Source organism: Alosa sapidissima, chromosome 5 (genome assembly GCF_018492685.1).
Source record: "Alosa sapidissima isolate fAloSap1 chromosome 5, fAloSap1.pri, whole genome shotgun sequence".
NCBI classification, from domain to species: Eukaryota; Metazoa; Chordata; class Actinopteri; order Clupeiformes; family Clupeidae; genus Alosa; species Alosa sapidissima.
Window position 1 is genome coordinate 25621217 of NC_055961.1, and position 20489 is coordinate 25641705.

At 43.1% G+C, this 20489-nt stretch overlaps 1 protein-coding gene across 4 annotated transcripts in view; it reads right to left on the reverse strand.

Moving 5' to 3' along the window:
- LOC121709834 (gamma-aminobutyric acid receptor subunit beta-2) overlaps positions 1–13382 on the reverse strand; it is a 53730-nt gene extending 40348 nt beyond the window's left edge. For 2 of the 4 annotated variants that reach the window (XM_042093454.1, XM_042093453.1), the window contains exons 1-3: positions 13153–13381; positions 12933–13024; positions 12316–12383 (exon numbers count right to left, since the gene is read on the reverse strand). In XM_042093454.1, the coding sequence (XP_041949388.1) occupies positions 12316–12383; positions 12933–13024; positions 13153–13235 (243 nt within the window). In that variant the 5' untranslated portion in view covers positions 13236–13381. Of the gene's footprint in view, positions 1–12315; positions 12384–12592; positions 12803–12932; positions 13025–13152 lie in introns of those variants that run through there. The other 2 variants (XM_042093456.1, XM_042093455.1) reach the window with 2 other exon arrangements.
- Positions 13383–20489: the final 7107 nt, after the last annotated feature.

The window sequence follows — 20489 nt, forward strand, 5'->3', positions numbered from 1 at the left end:
CGCCACGTTTGAATCCTGCAGTGCGAGAGCTGACAACGAGCACCGGCGGAGACGCTGAACTCGACTGCCGGCCCCCCCGAAATAAACTCAATTATCGCGGCTCTATCATGCGCGCCGCGCCTCGTGCCACCCTTCGCCCGCCCCACTACTCCTCCTCCTTCCCCCTGCCGCCGCTGCCGTCAGCTTTTAGTGCTGCCTGAATTAGGGGCGACGGCGCAATGATGAGTATCTATCTGTTGCCACTCCTCATCCGAGGCAGCTTCGACCGCACCTCTTGTAAGATGGGTCGAGAGGTAGGCCTGTCTATGTGTGTGTGTATGTGTGTGTCTGTGTGTGTGTGTGTGTGTGTATGTGCGCATGTGTGTGCATGTGTGTGTGTGTGTGTGAGGCAGGCCTCCTGAGCGATGACACCTCGGCGCATGATAATAACAGTGAGCAATTCCTTCGTGCTTGAGTCTATAGACGCTGCCTTGATTAATCGGCTAAAAATAAAAGCAGATGTGAGAGCTCAAGCGGTGCTGCTGCCTCCGACGCTGCTAACGCTAACGCTGCTGAAGGCTCTCAGAGACCCGGTGAGTGGGGACAGGAGGAGAGAGAGGACGAGCGCTGATGGCCTGTCAGTAGCTCTCTCTCTCTCGCGCTCTCCTGTGGACCGCATCAGGCCCAGCGCTGACAGGCCTGTGGAAATTGACCACACCGGAGAAGGAGGAACGCAGAACACGACAACAAAATAGATGCCTTACTACGATCGATGCGATCCAAACTCAAACCCAATATGTTTTTATGCATGTCTCAAATTCCCATCCACTTGTTCTTTCGCTTCACTGTCAAGTAGCGGTTTCTCACATTATTCAGTGTGTCTGTAGAATGTTGCATTGCAAACAGCATTACAAGTTTGCAAGAAATGTCCATGTGTGTTTCTTACAGGGATAACAAAACATTCAACACAAAATTCATGATTCAATGGATCAGTGCACTTTATCTCCTAAATAAGTACTTGCTGTTGCACGACAAACTAATGGTTAGTTTGAGTATAACTACACGTAGGGTTCCTACATGAGGCATCCACTGCATGAAATCCTTTTAATCTGTTATTTTAAGCACAGTGCACCTTGGGCTACTTCAAATAAAGATGACACATTCCCTCTCATGTAGTTAATGGCAACCAGCAACCCGCTGAGCTGTCTGTAACTAAAATAGCTGAGGTTAAAGAATGGTGGTAAGTGTTGGTCAAACAGTGAGGCCCAGCTGTAGCGCTTCCTCCCTCCCTCTCTCTCTCTCTCTCTCCCTCTCTCTCTCTCTCTCTCTCTCTCTCTCTCTCTCTCTCTCTCTCTCTCTTTTTCTGTAATGCCCATTAGTGACAGCTCAGCTATATGATGAAGCATCGGGGGAGTGAGTGGGTAAGTGTGGAGCAACTTACTGCTCAGGAAAAAAACAACCCACACAGCTCTGCCCAGTGCAGGGATGAGGCCGCCGTGGCAGAGGAGGCAGAGGCAGCAGCAGCAGTGTGGGCGATTAACCCACATCCATTTGTCACTCCACCTAATCCGTTCGTAGTGCCAGTGCCCGGCCATTATCGAATGATGCGGGAGGACAGGTGGGGAGATTATCGTTTTCCACAGCGAGCGGAGCAAGACAATATGCTGTCAATTCCCCCCCCTCCACCCATTGTACTATGACAAGCAAACAAGCCCTGGCTTATGAGAGCAGCGCAGCCCTGTTTGCTGGCTGATGGCGAAAGCATGGCACCTCGTCTATCACCAGTGGTTACCGCAGCATCTGGTTGTTGCCAGGCCAACCGCTGGGGAACTGAACCCCAATTTACCCACCTTTGATTACATCACTTTAACCGTCAGGTTAAAAAAAAAATGTGTTGAGTGAATCACTGGCGATGGATCATTTCATAATCATATTTGCTGGTGTGATTGAAGTGTGCCCTGCAGGTCTGTGTGTGATGCTTACCGTTGGCTGACTTCACAAAATGCTCACTTGTTTTGGCCCAATCTGCCCCATGTTCGGGTCCCCCGGGTCCCTGGAGGTCCAGTCGGTCACCTCCCGCTGGGCCCCTGGCCTGGTGCCATGAGTTGCCCCATGGTACACCGAGTGTCGAGTAACACTCCAAGCTGCCCCCTGGCTGGTCCCTGACCCACAGCCAGGCGCTGGAGAGGACACATCCACCCTCCAACCACTATCCCCTGGCTCACTCCCCACACCCACCACATCCCAATCCTGCCGCTCTGACCCTCGGTCTGTTTGGAGTGCCAGCGTAGACCACTGCGCCATGGTTAAACCCGCCTATCCTACTGTGCCGAGAGACTAGGCCTGAATCACAGAAAAGATGAGTAAGACCCTCATAACATACCTTACACAAGTATGTTCAAGTACACGGTAGTTTAATGGGGGAAACTGTCTAACATGTAGTCACTTACATTTAATAGCACAGACATGCTTTATAATACTGTTTCACACAGTCACAGCACACATGGAGTGAATGAATAATCTCAGTAAAATTAATGAGAAGCACACATTCCTACTTCAGACTTACATATAGCAGGGCTAGGGCTTAGATTTAGTGCTGAGTATATGCTGTGTGTAATACAGTGTTATACAGTGTGTAAATTTGTTGTTAAACACTGATCCTCTGTTGAATAATTTGTACTTACTGAAATACTAAGAAGTGAGACTTTAATGACTGACTGATTGTGGTCATTCAAGATCCCATGGCACAGTTCCCCTGATGTTCTGGCTAAATGCCCAACCTGGCTCATTCAATCAGGCCCCCTAATCATCCCCTGGTGTAATACGCTCATTCATTTCCTCTCTCTCAACCTCAAAGTGGTGTGTGGTGAACATGGTGCATAATAGCTGCCATGCATCACCCAGATGGGGGCAACACATTGGTGGTGGTTAGTGAGGTTTCCCATTTATTGTAAAGTGCTTTGGGTGCCTTGAAAAAGAGTTATATAATGCAAGTTGTTGTTGTTAAAATGACACAAGGGTGCTGTAATGTGAGGTGGTAAAGGTAGGCCTTTCCTGTGGGGGGGTATGAGTCAGTGTTCTGTAGCCTTTTGGCAGTACAGCCTCACAGTTCGTCTATTCAGGGCAAACACCTTGTCACTGTCAATAGTCTGTGCCATAGTCTGAATGAATCCAGCTGGACTAGGGCTTACTCATAGAATCTAAATTGTTTTCCCTACGTCACTTATGAGTCTAAAAGGATATGTGTTGTAATTCAGATCCAAATACAAGCGTCATCAATACACAAAGCCACTCTACATAAGATTGACATAATAAGTTATGCCTGTTTCATGGATGCTAGCCTATATCTTCTCATTATTTGTCATTACACTTGATGTCCAAAGATATGCCAGTGACAACATACCAATATATGGCAGTAAATGACATCTGCCACAAAATGTTTAGAACATGATGAAAGAATGATGCTTACATGTGCTTGAGCAACAGTTAACAAAAACTCCCTGTTTCACTTTCACATCATCGTCATAATTTAGAGGCAGGTCAGGATTAATTAATGCCTCCCTCTACATGGCCTTCACCATTTTATCTGGAAAGTGAAAGCGCCATATTCACAGCACAACTGGCACAGGCATTATGTGACTGCACTATAAAAGTTCTTACAGCAAGAATGGAAGAATGTTTCATAAGTCCCCTTTTATTTCTCTCTCTTCAGCTGTAAGCTTTTTATTCAGTGTACAGCATGGTGCCCCAAGGAGGATTTTTCTTTTTTTTTTTTTACAAATGTTTTCAGATGTTGTTGATCAAAGACACCTTCCGACTGGGGAAAAGAAGAGAGCAATGGAGAACAGTAGATGAGAGAGAGGGAACGAGGGAACAAGGAGGAGGAGGATGAGGTAGGCAGCCAAAAATGGAAAGCAGGCAACAAGGGAAGGACACAGCAGGAAAGAGGGGTACATGATGGGGTGAACTCAACATGCGGGAGGAAAAGGTCGAGCACAAACTAATGGAGGAGAAGAGGAGCGATCTCAGTCCGTCCAGCGAGCATGCTCAGTGGCACAGACTGCTGATGCATTAAGGAGTCTTTGGGAAAGGGGAACACACACTCTCAAACAACAACAACAAAATCAGCAGCAAAAACTAAAAGAAAACAAAAAAAATCTGGTGAACTTCTAAAGGCTTTGGCCCAGGAAGTTTAGGGAGAAGCATGATTCAGCATGTCTCCGCTTTACTGCCTGACTTCCCCCAGGGCCAGCAGCAGCGGCAGCAGGTGTAATTGTGGACAAAGCTCTTCTGCACGCGAGCCCAGCTCAGCAGCATCAGCAGGGCTGGCTTACGGTGTTTACCCATAGTGAGAGAGAGATAGTGAGAGAGAGAGGGAGAGGGAGGGAGAGAGATGGCCATGCGTTTCCCCCTTTTCCCAACTTTAACTCATACACCACCAGCATATCCATGTTGAAATATTCCCTGAGGTAACATATATAGCTAATATTCCCTGAGCTAAAAGTCATATGTCCTCATACATTCTGTGTATTGCACATGTATTGTATAATGAGTCTGGTGTTTAATGTGTCAGTTAGCTCTCTTATGTCTTATTAAGCTTTCATGCACTCTGGACTTTCAGTTCCTTCAGCACAAAATGGTTCAGCACAATGAAAAACAAAACCTCGAGCCAGCCAGTCCTCCTCCCACTGACAGTCATTTCTCATACATGCACACAGGGAAGTCTGATGGAAATGACATAGATTATCCCCATAATCGCCCAAAGGGTCTTTCTGAGGAGGAGCAGGGGAGACAGGATGGGGTGCTGGAGAGCTTTGGTCACCAAGCTGATAATGATCGAGCATGGACACTCATGCTGAGCTTAGATGGAGATGGGCTGCAGGTGCTACGGGTGTGGATGTTAATGTTTAGCCGCGATAGAGGCTGGGAAATGGCGTAGGTCTCAGAGTCTTAAATCCCATCCCCTTAATTATTATCCCCCCCCCCCCCCCCCCCCCCGTATGTGGCTGTGGCCACTGCAGCATGTAAGATAAAATAACATTTAAATGCCATCTAAGGCCCTTTAGCATAATCAATACACAACACCAGTGGTCTTTCAACAAAAGGAAAGTGCTGTTGATAAACACCACTCACAAATTGCCTGCATCCAAAGGCCTTGTGAACACATATCTAAACACATCAAATCCATTGCAGTCAAATGGCACTGCCACGCTTGTGCTGCAGAGATAGGAATATTCAGAGTCCAATCATGTGGAAGATAGGAAGTCCTCATTCCATTTAAAGGCAATGACACCCAGATGATGTATTGGATGGGATCTCAGGGAGACAGCCATATAATATAGTGGTGGCCATAATGATGACGCATCATGGGGTGATGTAACATCTTCATCAATGCTGCGAAAATGGCGGCAATAAAGGTCTCAGACAGAAATATGTCATGCTCTACCTGCACCTTCACAGGGAAAGGGAAGAGAGCAGGAATATGGCCAACGTGCTAAAATTCCTCTTTGATTAAGCCGCTCGGGCGCATATTTCACTACAAACTGTTTATATCCCCCATCTGAACCCCCACCTCCAATTAAATGGGAAACCCACCTCTCCCTTTTCAATAAGTTTAATAGCGCCAGACTGCGGGCGTGTCGAGTTCAGGGGTTTATTGCGCTTTGCGGCGGCATGGATGGAAGCGGCTAATGTGAATGGGGGGAAATTTCTGGGCTCAGAGGCAGCCATTACTCTGACACTGAACATGACACTTACAGCGGCATGTGTCGCTCAGGTGACTGAGACGGGGCACCTGACCTTTCCCTCGGTGCCGATCGCTCTGCGGAGCTAAAAATGAAACGCTCAAGTGGAGACAGGAAAAAAAATGTGGTGAGGCATCGGCATCCTCCTCAGCACCAGCAGCTGTGCCGTTCGACCGTGCAGCACATCACTTAGGCCCAATGGAGATGGATTCAGACAAGCATGCCACCTACAGTGGTGTAGCAGCATAAGCTAATTCAATGGAAGTGATGCTATCAAATGTCAACAGTGGTGATGCATCAGGTTCCACTTTTCTGAGTAGCTCATCAGTAAATGATGCAGTTATGCATGTAGGCTAAGAAAGTTGATTTGGGCGTGTCTAGACAGGTGTTTGGCTGTGGTATCGCTACCTTCTTTCAATTTATTATTCCATCTATCCTTCCCTCTAATAGGGTTGGCTTGAGGCACCACACACAGAGAAAGAGAGAGAAAGAGACACAGCGAAAGAGAGAGAGAGAGAGAGAGAGAGAGAGAAAGAGAGAGAGAGAGAGAGAGAGAGAGAGAGAGAGAGAGAAAGAGGGGAAAGAGACAGGCCAGTCCATAAGCGTCAGCCCACTGGCTCAGGCGGCATCTCCGAGGGAATCTCAGAAGATGACAGAGAGGGCTGGAGGAGCATCAGATAGAAGAGGGGGCAGGACAGAGAAATAAGCTCCAAAGCCCAGCCAGCTCAATCACACAGACAAGGCAGGGAATTCACATCTACAGAAAGAGAGAGAGAGAGAGAGATGGGGGCCCTCAACTCCAGAGGATTCCATTTACGTAGCCACTCAAGTGTTACTGTATGTGTGCACGCTTACATTGCTCTCATCTCCATAGGAGAAAACGATGACAACATCACTGAGAAGACCATCTTCATCATTGCCATCATCAGCATCATACCCTTTTCCTTCTCCCCTCTATTGCTTCTTTAGATTGAGCAACAAATTGACCGTCACAAGCAATGTCCATTATTAACCACCACTACACCACCAGCACCATCGTCCTCACCCTCACCTACCTCGTCATCTTATCCCTCTCCTTCTCTTTCAGCTGTCTTTACATGTCATCATCATCATCATCATCATCATTGTCACCATCATCATCGTCATTATCATCACCATTGTCATTATCATCATCGTCATCAACATCACCATCTTATCCCTCTGGGCTTTGATATGATCTAAAACTCCCAAACAATCAATGTTTTCCCACCATTGCCCTGCACACACTCTGCCTATTGGAACACACTCCCAGTCTGACCATGTGGACTCCAGAGGCTCCTTTGCTATGAATACTGCACAGCATGTTGTTGTTGCACGGACACGCATGCAGTATGGCCATAATCCTATAACTCCAATGTTATTTCCCCTGGGTCTACACTCGCTGCATGGCTTCCCTCTACATTGTTTTTCTAAATAATGCATGAGCCTGCCCATAAAAGATACATAGCTGGTTAGGCTGCCAGGGCGGCGGCAGCGGCCATTCGCTTGGTTGGCTAACAGAGGTGTAATTAGGTGAACTAAAAGGGGGTTAAAGTGAAAGGTACCCTAGATGTTAATACTGGGCCCTGCTGCCGGTTGAGCGGGACTAGAAAGGCACGCTACAGTACGTGAAACACACACACACACACACACACACACACACACACAAACACACACACACAAACACACACACACAACACACACACACACACACACACACACACACACACACACACACACACACACACACACACACTGGGAGACAGTATGAAAGTGTAAGGATATGTTATGCAGAGTCTGCATTCTTATTGTTATATATAACACTACAGAGCCATTTATATCACCTGGAGTTGGACTTAGTGGACAGGGCCAGTCAACAAAGTAACCAAGGCTTGCATTGTAGTAATAAAAACAACTAGAGGAAATTGTGTCATGGAATGCTGCCATTGAATACAATATTGCTGAAGGATTCGAGCGTGTATGCATTGCTCAATAGTCCATACATATTCAAATAGGTTGACCCCTTTAGTCTTAAAGTCCAAACAACACAGATGACATCTCAACAGAGATTATGGAGATTTATGCGATATGCCTTTTAAGAGGCAAATTGTAACATATATGTATATTTAGTAGAAAAGCAGTTAATCTCTTGGAGTAAATTCCATATGCTCATTCCTAATGCCTGGTTATCTCACAGTTTTCGCATTTACTACAAGCTGGAAGCTGGTAGATAAATATGAAGCATTCTATATGACCCACATCTATTCAGTGAGAAGACTGCACAACCAGTAAGCTGTGCTATCTATTAATGATGACATACAATTCACAGTCAGGACTGCTTACCTTGTTTATATTCTGCATAGGTAAAGCCATAACCTACAGTAAAGCACCCAGCTCGGTCAGTAACATATACTGATGTAATAAAACATTACATTACACTACAATTTTGACACTTAAAAACACAAGTCAACTGTCAATGTTAAAACACACACACACACACACACACATAACACATGCACACAGGGAGAGGGATATATATATATATATATCATAATTGTGTGTACATTCTCTTTGCCTCAATGCATCTGAGAGAGAGCCAGGAGAGAAGAGGGGAGGAGAGGGGAGGCGAAGAGAGAAGGATGAGAGCTCTTGGAGAGGGCTAGAGAGGACTGAGGGCCGAAGGGCTCTGGGATTTTGAAAAGGTCACTGGATCATGCTAGTTGGCAGACATTTGGCTACAGGGTCATTGAAAGCAAGAGAGCCTCATCCACCGAGCAGCTTGATAACCCCAGCGCACATGGCAGGGATCCACAAAAGCTCTGCCACACAAAAATCAAACAATGAGTTAGCAGGCAACACATTTTGGGGAATATGTTTCTGTTCAAATGAATATATCATTTGCAAAAGGCCACAATTTCTTTTTTTAGAAAAGCACAGTAGCTGGTCTCCATGGCACCCTGGCTCAAAACAAAGAGGCAAATGTTCTTTCAGTTAGCCATTCTGTGAACCTTTCATCATAAGCCTGGCATAACCATGCCATAAAAATTTTATGGAAGGTGTCAAACGCTGTCATAAGTTTTCATGACAGATAATTCCCACCAATTTAACAGTGTCATTTTACCATTACCAGTAATTATCACGACAGCACTCATAATTATAGCACCTAACATTGAGGGAGTTGTCATGACAATTAACGATAATTACTGGGTGACTCTGTTACATCATTGGATATTAACTGTCATGGCCACTAATGATGGGATATGTCCTCTACCCAACCACACTTTTGACACAATCAAAGCAGTCACGACGCAGGGGTCAAGTAAAGTGCTACCTCCCCTTCTCAAGGTAAAAAACGGAGACTTTGCCAACATCTTGTTTTGCTGTTTTTTTAGAAGTACTGTACACTTCAGGATGGAGCCATTAGGGATATTGCACCCATTCCACCCACTGCACTCAATGGATACCTCTCCAGAGACCACGTCACCTAATTCAATGGGACTGGCTTTTATTATCATTAAATCACCTGACTAAGTTCCCCCTCTGCAATGTCCATGTTAGAAGGCCTAATGAAGGACTAATGTGAATTGCTCTTTCCCAAGATCGCTCACACAGTACACCACCAGCTGGGTCAATCTCCACTGAGTAGAGGGGAGTCTGCCAAAACCTGGGACTCTCAAAAAATGGTCCTATTCGGAGCACAAGCAAGTGTACAGAAGAATTCAAGTATGGAATCAGGTGTGCATGCAGCTTCTTCAGAGAAAAAAGTATACTATGAAACTATAGTATGAGGAGAAAATCATTCATGAAAATTCACCACAAGGTTTAGGTTCCACAATTCAATAGAATGCCATATCCACAGATCTGCTTGACATTTTCCACAAAAGTTCCACAAAAAAATATTTTTACACAATGATATCTTCTTATGGATTTCTGGGGGAAGAAAACCTTTCTTAAAGTTCAAACCACTCCAGGCAAGAGCCCCTTTTTCGGCATTGATCTGTTAGAGCGTTTTGACTCTGTCAATATCAATTATAACATTAAGTTAGCTTAGAAAACAATAGGGATAACCTGGCTGGCTGCTCCGCCTTCCACCCTGACACCCACTCCACACGCCACCAGAGAGATAAGACTCCTACTTTAGGGTCAATATTTGGTGTTGTGATAGTGTGGCTTGGACAGTTACTGACCTTCCCTCTGGCTGCATCTCTTCCCCTCACTATTCAATGGGGTAAGCTGTCGGCAGAGGGAAGCGCTCTTGAATCAACAGATAGAATCAGACCCTGGACCGGACCCAGCCCTGGCACAGACCACTCCGGATCAGGGTCCGACCTGCAGATCCGGTTGTCCGGGTCCAATATTCTCTGGGTCGGGTATAAAGCTTGGGCTTGGCAGGTTTGTGTCGTTTGCTGCAGTAAAAGATGATGCCACCTGGCAGGGGCCTGAGTGGCCAGTGCCCAAGATGAAGGGGCTCTCACTGGCAGTAATCAAACAGCCCGTCTTGGGCCATCCGTCATCCCCCTTCTGCATTGGGACAAGAGTTCTTGTCACCGCAGACCAAACCTTTCCTAAGAACCACGTGGTGCTCAATGAGAAATCGTGCTTTACGGGGCAAATAAAGGACAGACAGCCAGGGAAAGACAAGGACAAAGGAAGAGAAAGAGAGGGAGTTTGAGAGAAAGAGAGAGAGAGACAGTGGGAGAAAGAGAGGAAGACAAAGAAAGAGGAAGACAAACAGTAGGAGAGAGACAAATTAAAGAAAGGGAGAGAAAGTAAAAGAGAGACAGACAGTGAGAGAAAGACACATAGACTAAGAAATGGAAAGAGAGAGACAGAGACAGAGCGATTCAGTCTCCTTGCGAAACAGATCAGCTGCCCCACACTGACCGAATCACAGAGGATAAAAACTAGACCTGGCAGCCATCACAGATCTGACAGAGACAGCTCCAGTTTTTGATCAGAGACATGATTATGCAAGAGGAACGTTGTTGTCGCTCAGACAAAACCCAAAGACTTGGCCTTGACCAATGATGTGAGGCGGGATTGAGTCACAATACACACCTTGCCATCAGCACTAGATTGATTTAAAGTCTGAAGTCTTACAGACCCGCCAATCAAAAGCCAATCCAGCAACAACAAACCAGCACTAAACCAACACTATCGTGCCACAGACAAAGTTAGATCACAGAATACTGTCAACATTAGGGCCTCACCTATCTGAACAGGTAGGAACCAGAGAAATGCACTCCATGGGGGTTATACAGAATTAAGTGCAAATTTGTGATCTAAAACAATAATTTGCTTTGTTTTGGAAATTCAAGCAGGAGCCTGGATTAGGGTACAGTATTTATCATGGGCTTGACCACACAGAGAGGGCACGAAGAAGGCCAACTTCTCCCATTACAACTTGCAAACAGGGGGGATGTGGGAAGGGTTTCCTGCTGAATGGCCACAACACGACGCGACGCGGGGGCCTGTTTTGCCACAGGGGGTTGCCATGACGTCAGTGTTCATTCATGGTGAATTGGACATTCACTTGGGCTGGCCAGGGGAAAATAAGCGTTTAATTCAGATGAATGAATGTGAAGAGTCACAGCCAGACACATGGACAAGCAGAGGGAGGACTCCTATGTGTGTGTCCCCATCTCCCTCTCTCTTTCTCAGCATAAGTGTCTATCTATATGTGTATACTCTGTCTTTCTGAATTCCCATGACTCTGTACTTATTAACATCATACATGTGTGGTGCACATAAGCCTTTAGACCAAATCTCACTGGTCATTTCAATCTGCCCCTTTGGCTCTGAGGAGGTTTACATAGCAGCAGATGTGGGGTGGTGAGGAATTGCTTATTTTTGAGCAGTGAATCATTGCTTGCCTTGCCAGTTCTATTCTGCTGTGAATTAATACATTTATTGAAGGAACTGTTCATTCCTAGGTCACAATAACACTCACTCACTGCTCAAAGGTCGAAAGAGACGTCACCTCTCCAAGCTTCATTCCACGGTCAACAGTTCTCATATACCATCGCTAGGGGGTGCCCTTGCTTGAAGAAAAAACTTAACTGTCCCCTTTCCTACTGTCGAGCATATAAAAGTAAACTGAACACAATGCAGTTTTGTTGAACTTTTACTCTTGAACTCACACTTAACACAAAACCTAATATTTAGTAATCATGATGCCGATTTTCTATCCGTATTACCCACTAATATGACGCTAACCCAAAAATATGATTTCTATTTTGGTGACATTTGGAGAGGACCGATACCTTGTTCTGCGTAACACGTGGACTTCCAAAGGCGAATGGACTACTATGTTATACAGCAGGTCCTGTTACAATAAGGCACAGCAAGCGAACAATAATCCCTTATGATGTGACGGTATGTTTGACTGTAAACGCTGTACAGCTGAGCGCAGGTGCGTGATTGAAAGTAACAACCAGCGTACACCTCATTTTAACCAGTCATGGTGAGAGGGAAGCTTCTTCCCAGTAAACCCGTGATACTGGGCAGATTTAGACGTTACATTTACAACCTATTAGTTCATTGTGAGAAAACCCATGTGGAGTAAGTTACTCACCATGTTGACTTCAGATACCATGTCTATGCTGGCGATATCTATGTTCATCCCCACTCCCACGGGGGCACCTGCAATTCCACAAATGGTCCGCAATGTAATTTTCTGTAATGTAATTTAGCATCTTCCTCTTAATACATAACATAAATTCATAAAGATACGTTTCAACAGAAACAGAGTTTGTGACCATGTGTTTGTGACCATGTGTTCACTGAGAAGTACCAACCCCACTTGAATCGTATTACGACGAAATTGCCGTCAAAATATCTAAATTACTCACGATTGCTGTCACTCCAGATGATTATGGGGCGAAAGCCTCCGGGTATTGAGGCTTTCAATTGAATAGTGATTATAATGACTACGGCAGTGAATAAAAACTGTCAGGATCATGATCAATGACATGCTTTGCAATCAAATGAGTTATTAAGTTCCATGGTGTCCAAAAATGAACAGGGTGGACTTCGTCCGTCTATCTGTACTACAGGAACACGGCGTGGCCCAATTAGCCTAATCTGCTGCTAATTGGGAAACATGTGCTCTTGAGTTTATACCAGTGGATGCAGCGATTCATACAACACAATACTACAATGATCAATGATCAATTTGATTATTTCAGTTACCTCCAAAGTCTGGCCTCAAGCGAATGTCATATCCCTTCAACAGTCTATCCACAGTTTCTTTTACCAGTGACATATTGCTAGGGTCATTTACACTAGAAAGAGGGAGAGTATGAGAGAGAGGGGGGAGAGAGAGCGAGACGGAGAATTAGAAGCTTTTAAACAACACAGTTCAGCATTCCATGCACAGTAGTGATAAATTAAGGCATATCGGTACGCTTACCTTTGTGCGCACACCACGGCAACTATTAAAGGAAACGTCCAAACTCCGAAATACCTCTTTTTCCCCATTCTGAGGATTGTCATAATTTTTTTTGGCTTGATTTTTGTATTTCTGTGAAGACAGACGAGATCCAACTTATTCTGGCCAGTGCAGTAATTCCACTACGCGGCGCATGCGCACAGTCCACACAACAGCAAGCAGCACCAGCAGCGGTGCTGATGCTGTCGGTAGTGCAATTTCCCAGGCAGAGAGAAAACAATTTAAAGGGGAAACCGAGGGTTCTTCCAAGCTGACGACCCAGGCGGGAATCAATGAGATCTCTGCTGGAATCGTGGAGTCAGACATTCACCCCTTGGCATCTGAAGAAAAAAAAACAGTTGGTGCCGGATTTTCGTTTGTTGACGTGACATTAGACACCTCCGCAACCTTTAAAAAACACAAAATAAACTACCAAAATGTAACCTACAGTGAGGTAACTTTAATACTCAAAAGATGTCTGTTAGAGTTGATGTAGCGATCCGTTCATATCATCAACCTTTCACCACATACTGCATGGATGCTATTACATGAAGGCTACTCAGACATGCCGTCTACATCTTCTACTTAAAGCATAGCTACCAGATAATTATGCTTAACAAGTTGTCATGTAGCAATCTGATAGTTATGCACAAAAATAAGAAATTGAAAGTAGTGGGCTGCTTAATGTTTAAAGAATTGTGGACATACCTGCCAAGATTTTGTGGAAAATTTGTGTTCTTATGTCATTGCAGGTTATCTCGACCTATATAAAGCATAAAAAACATTTACAAAACTCCTTTAAATGTTTATTTTGAAAACTTGAAAGCTCTTATGAAGATGATAAACTAAGAATAGCCTATGACATGAACAAAATCCCTAAAACATTGTAGGCCTATGAACAGTAAGAGTAATTTGTGCCTGTTGTTTCCATTCATTCATTAATTTATTCATTCATTCTTGCAGTCAATCGGTCGGTCAGTCAGTCAGTCAGTCAGTCGATCCAGTCATTCATTCAGGCAGGCAGTATGTCAGGCAGTCATTCATTTACTGCGTACGTTCATTCATTTTTGGACATCCATTGGTCTTCCATGCTATTAGAGTAAGGATGAATCGTGATGGATTTTACAATAACACATCAATATGAAAGTCACAGCCATCATACCATTGCCGAGGGTTAAAAGCCTTGGTGGGCTAAAATAAGCAGAGGTGGGCTGAGACTATCACATGAGTAATGAGGTCTTCACTGATTTTATGGCTTTAAATGCCACTGGCTTCCTCCATCACTACCGCCTCCTCTCTCACAATAATTTAACCCCAGGTTGACCTTGCTTTCCAAGAACTACCTGTTCCTTTAGAGTAACTGCAATTTGTATTAACCAACTTGTTGTTACTGTAAGTAAATGAGCACTGACTCTTTTTTTCGGTAGCCTACAATTTGGTGTACATTTTGGCATTGTGTTGATGATGCAGAAAGCCCTCATGCTTAGACCTTTAACAAGCATGCAGAATGCAGGTGCAAAACAAGATAAATAGAATAGAATAGAATAGAATAGAATAGAATCAAATCCATGCCTCTTAGCTTAAACACACATAAGCCTACATCATGCTTAAATCCATGTCTCTACTCTATACCTCAATATTCCAACCATATAGTTTTTGATAGGTGATGACCGTAAATCTGTATTTGCCTATCCCTGACTTAGTACAGTTATGTTATTAATCTAAAATAATTTGCTGTTACAACGTCTAGTGTAAACCATAAATCTGAAAAAGTTTTGTGTATCCTATGTATTTTGCAGCTTTCTATTCCCTTACTGGAGTCTGCATTTCAACAGTAGCCCTTCCTGGGTTCTCTTTTCCTTGCCTGGCTCCACGGCCGGTGTGAACGCTCACCATGTCTCCTGTACCAAAGCTGTTCCTGAGATCAGTGTAAAAGAGTTTCACTGTAGGCACCCTTTGGCTCAGTAGCCTGGTCTGACCAAAGGCTCTCTCACTCTCTTCTCTCTCACTTGCTATTTTCCTCAAGGTCACGATGACATGCGTATGTTGCCTTTCAAGGACTAGTTTGACATATCATGGGGTAGCGCAGTCAGCTGGAGAAAGACTGATCAATTGGTTTCTCCTTCATCTTAGTGGCAGATGCCTCATGTAGTGCCTTCAGCCCAGGAACTCTCTTTAATGGGGTGCCTGGGACACAGAGTCTACAGCCAATCACCTGACCTTCATATGTTATCATGACTTTATTGACTGAATGATCACTGGTAGCCGGAATGAAGCAACAAAGAAATAGTTCAGGTTGAGTTGTAATTTTATTGTATTTTGGCATCAAAAGTGCCCTTTTTTAAACCAGCATCAAAGAGGAAATTCCTTTTTTCCAATCATCTTCCATCGTTCCATCATATGTCCAGCAGGGGGCCACTAAGTGGTTAAAGCTAACTAGCTAAAGCCCGCCTCCAGGCTTATTCTCATGCACTGATCTGAATGGACCGTCACAACCGTATGGATTTGCGATACATATATATAAATATACAGTACCGATCAAAATCAGTTGAATAGTTTTTTTTTTTTATCAGGGCAGTAGTTTTTTTTTTAGATTACATTTTGTGCTTACATAATTGCAAAAGGGTTCTCGACTGTTGTAGAAAGAAATGGTTGATCTTTAATGTAATATGTACATTAAACTATTCATCAGCAACTATTCATCCAATGTTCCAAAGGCACATTCTGTTTACTAATCTGATATGATTTTCAAAGGATAACTGAGAAAACATTAGAGCTAATCATCAATGTTTCAGCTAGTATTCTGTCTATAATGGAGTGGAATGGAAATTTCTAAGTGACCCCAAACTTTTGACCAGTTTTATATATAATTATTTTTTTTCCATCTGATTTATTTATTTGTTTATTTTTTTATTTATGTAACCAACTTAAAAGATGGGATATCAGATGACGAAGTTGCAAATAACATGTTCTGATGAAAGCTTTGACGGGACATTTTAATATTCATGACATGACAGATTAGCTATGGTATATCAAATACATCCTCATTATAGCAGCACTGATAAAACACCCATAAAAGCACAAGCATCATTAATGAAACAGTGTGAGTGTAGCTCTTCAATGACTAAGGCTGTGAAGTATAGCGCTCACAGGCAGTGTTACCAACAAGCAGCCACCCATGTGTGACTGTCAATCACAAGCAGGCTGCATACCTTCCAGGCTGCAGGTTGACCCTTTGAACACTCAGGCAATTAGATCATGATAACATGAAACTGGAACAGAATTCAAAATTACTGCTAACCTTCATTGACCAGCTATAAGTGTTAAAAACAAGGCAACAGACTAACAGTCACACTGCAAAAATCATTAAAGAGTTAATATATTCATAAATCTGTTTTGTGTTACCACTGTTTCTGATGTAGATGTTTACAAGCTTCTTATAACCTTGCTGACACTCGATGTATGTGAAGATATCTTTAAAAGTAATTATAATTAAAGATAACATTTGACATCTTTTTCATTTGGTCAGAATGTCAAATAACATCTACCAACAATCTACCAACCATCTACCAACAATTTACCAATATGTACAATTATTTATTTTTCAAAATTATTGAATGATGATTATGATAGTTTAATGATCAAGTGTTGAGTCTCTGGACAGAAACTTATGTTAATAGAAATGGTCAGAAGTGAGTCAGAAAATTAGTATGTTTTTGACAGAAGGTTTGTGACTAGTTTTCTCAGGATGACAAACCCACATCAAAAGTTCTTTACTGCCTTAGTCATATTTTGCAGCATACCATTGTTTCTCTAGTAATAGTAATGTTTTGTAGACCCGGATAGCATATTGTTATTCAGTGTTTATAATCCTGTGGGCGGTTTGCTTAGATGGCTACTATTATTTTGCCTGGGGTCATTTTATTCAGGTCCACTTTGACTGACATCACTTCCAAACTGACACCTGACTTAAGGTTTTTTTGCCAGACTTGAAGCTATTCCGTCAGAGGAAACGTGTTTCTGCAGTACCTTGAAAGATTTCCACATGGCCAAGGAAGGCAGCCAAATGTATATTTTTTGAAGTTGATAGCCAGATGAAATGGCTGACTCAAACACAGTCACAAATGGTAGCTCTAAATATGCAAACACATTCATGGACATATACAAACTGAATTGAAGAGCTGGGTGAAGTCTAGAAGCTAGTGTCCACACTGAATATAAAAAAAATATTTTTTAACGGACATATAGCCAATTATATTCTATCAACAACTTTGGATATATAATAGGCTACTGTAGCGTGTCTAAGTTTAAGAATGTTATGTGTCCGCAAGTTAATGTGTGTCATGTTTTATGATAGGCTACAGTATGTTACCTGGGTCAATGTTGGGGTGGCACCACTTTAGAGGGAGTAGTGGTGTTTTGGGGGAGAGTCTCAGGAACAATGCCTGTTACTGTAAAAAGGGAGTTACAACTTGTGTGTGTGCTTCGTGAAGGAGTTTGTGAGGCATGATTGTGGCCAACAACAACCGCAATAAAACTACACTTCAACAATCACTTAAAGGAACCGTATGTAAGAAATGTATTTCAATTAATCATAAAATGGCCCTGGTATGTCACTAGAAATCATGTTCATTTCAAATACTTAAATCACTGACAACAGCAGTCCGGCCAGGATATTGTTGCAGCCCTCAACTGATGTTGATGTTGTGTTTTGGCATGTCATGTTGTGTTTTGGCCTGATGCGCCACCCTCCACCTATGTACTAATCACGAAGTCAGTAGTGTTTCGGCATCCGGGTTGCCAGCTCTGCCAGTCAGAGGGGGGGGGGGGGGGAGAGGGGATACAACGCTCTACAGTAATTTGAAAGTGATTGAAGTACCAGTTTTGGCCACAATCTTACATATGGTTCCTTTAATAACGGTGGATACTGCAGTACTTTACAATGTCTGTTCTGTTGTACTATCAAAATTACTATTACAGTTTTTAACAGATATTTTCAAAGTTATACAAAAATCAATTGAAAATTCACAGGTCATTTTTACATTTTGACATAACATGAAGTATTACAATGTCACACCAATGTTCCATGAATAATCAGGTTAACATGTTCTTCATAGAGTAGTCATCAATGTACTATTACTCAACATCTGTTGATTCTTAGTATATTAGTATATTGCAATGATTAGAACTATGTTGTGTAGACATTATGGATGGGAAGTAAAATTCATCCATTAACTCAAACAAATCATAAAATGTATCCAGTTGGCCTGGGTAATCAATAAAAACAGGTCAGGAAACCACAAACTCCAGATATGTGACAACTAAGGAAGCGTTATAAAGCCTTTATTATAAGTCACTAAAACAGCCGACATGTTTGGACCCTTGGTTTGTAGCGGTACACAAAAATAACGGTTCAGTGTGTACCACGGTTTTGAAGTCACTGTTCAGTTATGTGTCGGCACGGTAAGCCTCTAGGTACTGCAAGCCCAAAATTCACTGACAATATTGCTGATGTGCAACGGGAATAGTATTTTGAAAAGGTGTCAAATAATTTCGAATGTTAATTGACAAAACTGACATATGGTCTGCCACTTAATATGTTTGTGTGGGAACTCAAATTTGACTCAAAAAAGCCTACTGTTGATTACTGTTAAAGACTGCCTTCAGTACTACATTCGCTACACATCTGTATTGAACCTAACATCCAGTACCTACAGTAAACGGCTCAGTACGAATACGTATACCTTACACTCCTCTGGTCTTCATCATAGGCTTAAGAATATAATGTTTGCTATGTATTCTAAGTGTTTCATGTGCTGTTCTCTCTTATGATTTACTTGAAGGCTTCAGTGTGGTGAACATGTACACAGCATCTGGTCTCACTGGTCAAGAAAACATCATCATCTTGTAATCTGCTATACCTGTGTATAAACTATTGTACATGTCATGTCTACACTTTCACTCCCCTAAGCCTAGTTTTCCAGAGAGCTTAATTTCATAGACTTCATTCTATTCCCCTGTTGTTTTGAACAAATACCAATGAGTCAGGCAACTGCTTCAACTGCAGGCAAATACATAATAATCCTTGTTTTGACTGAGGTTTGATATACTGTAGGCCTTTAATAACTCAGGATAGCATTATATAGTCTAGATTGGACTTTAACATATACAGTACATATACATATACATGCATATACATATACATATACATATACATATACATATACATAAACATACATACATATGCATTATGTTTACATTGGCATGTAAACCTGTCTGTCTTCGTGACATTGAAAAACATGGCTGACAGGATTAACAGAGGAAGCCAAATGTCAATGAGCTGATGCTGACATAGATGCTGACTCTATGATTCAAGGGATTCAGAGGCTTCAGAGATTGCCATATGCAGTTACTGCAATGAAATCCCTACTTTGATGTCTGTTTTGTTGGACAAGTACATTGGGGAGGGGTCGTGGGTTGGAGGTATTGGTCAGTCTTACATACTTTGTCTGTGTCTGTGTCTGTGTCTTTGTCTGTGTCTGTGTCTTTGTCTGTGTCCTATCCTATATATCAGCAGACTCTGGAGGGCATTTGGCCCGCATCCGGAGCGTATCTGTCTCAGAGCTGCGGTGTAGCGTCTCAGCGCTCACTTTAGTCTCCGCTGTTTTTCCTTCCCCTGCATGTTAAGCCAGAACAGCCAATCAGGGGGCTTTGTCTGACCAACATCTCAGACGGCGATTTAACATGTTCAATCAACCTACAACAGTCCCTGTCAAGGGCTAATGAATGCCAACAGTGCGAGAAACACCACCCAGGCTACAGGCAGGGACTGTCATGGACACTGAATGGACAGCCATTACACTGGTATGCCCAGACCTTAATAAGGAGCTGACAAACACTGACCAGAACAGACTATTCAAAACTACAATGATGTTTCTAGTCCGTTGTTTTTGTTGTTGCCGTTGTTGTTGTTGTTGTTGTTGCCATTAGTATTTTGTTTTCAACATGCTAAAAAAGCATAAAAGTGCATGCGTTTTCTAAAGCCTGTAAAATCCAGGCTGATTAAACCGTCTGGGCAGCCTTTCAAATAGATCCTCTTATGAGGATGCAATGCAAGAAAAGTTTGGGGGGGGGGGGGGGGGGGGGCAGCTCAAAATCTGCTACAGGGCCTCGAGGGTGTCATGTAGACATGATAATGCAGGCTGGCCAATATACTCTGTATCAGGGTTGAAAATGGGTGTTTAAATCATTTACAATTACAATATTTGTAAAGTGCTTTAGAATGACAGAACAGGACAATGTCAAAGATTTAATCATAT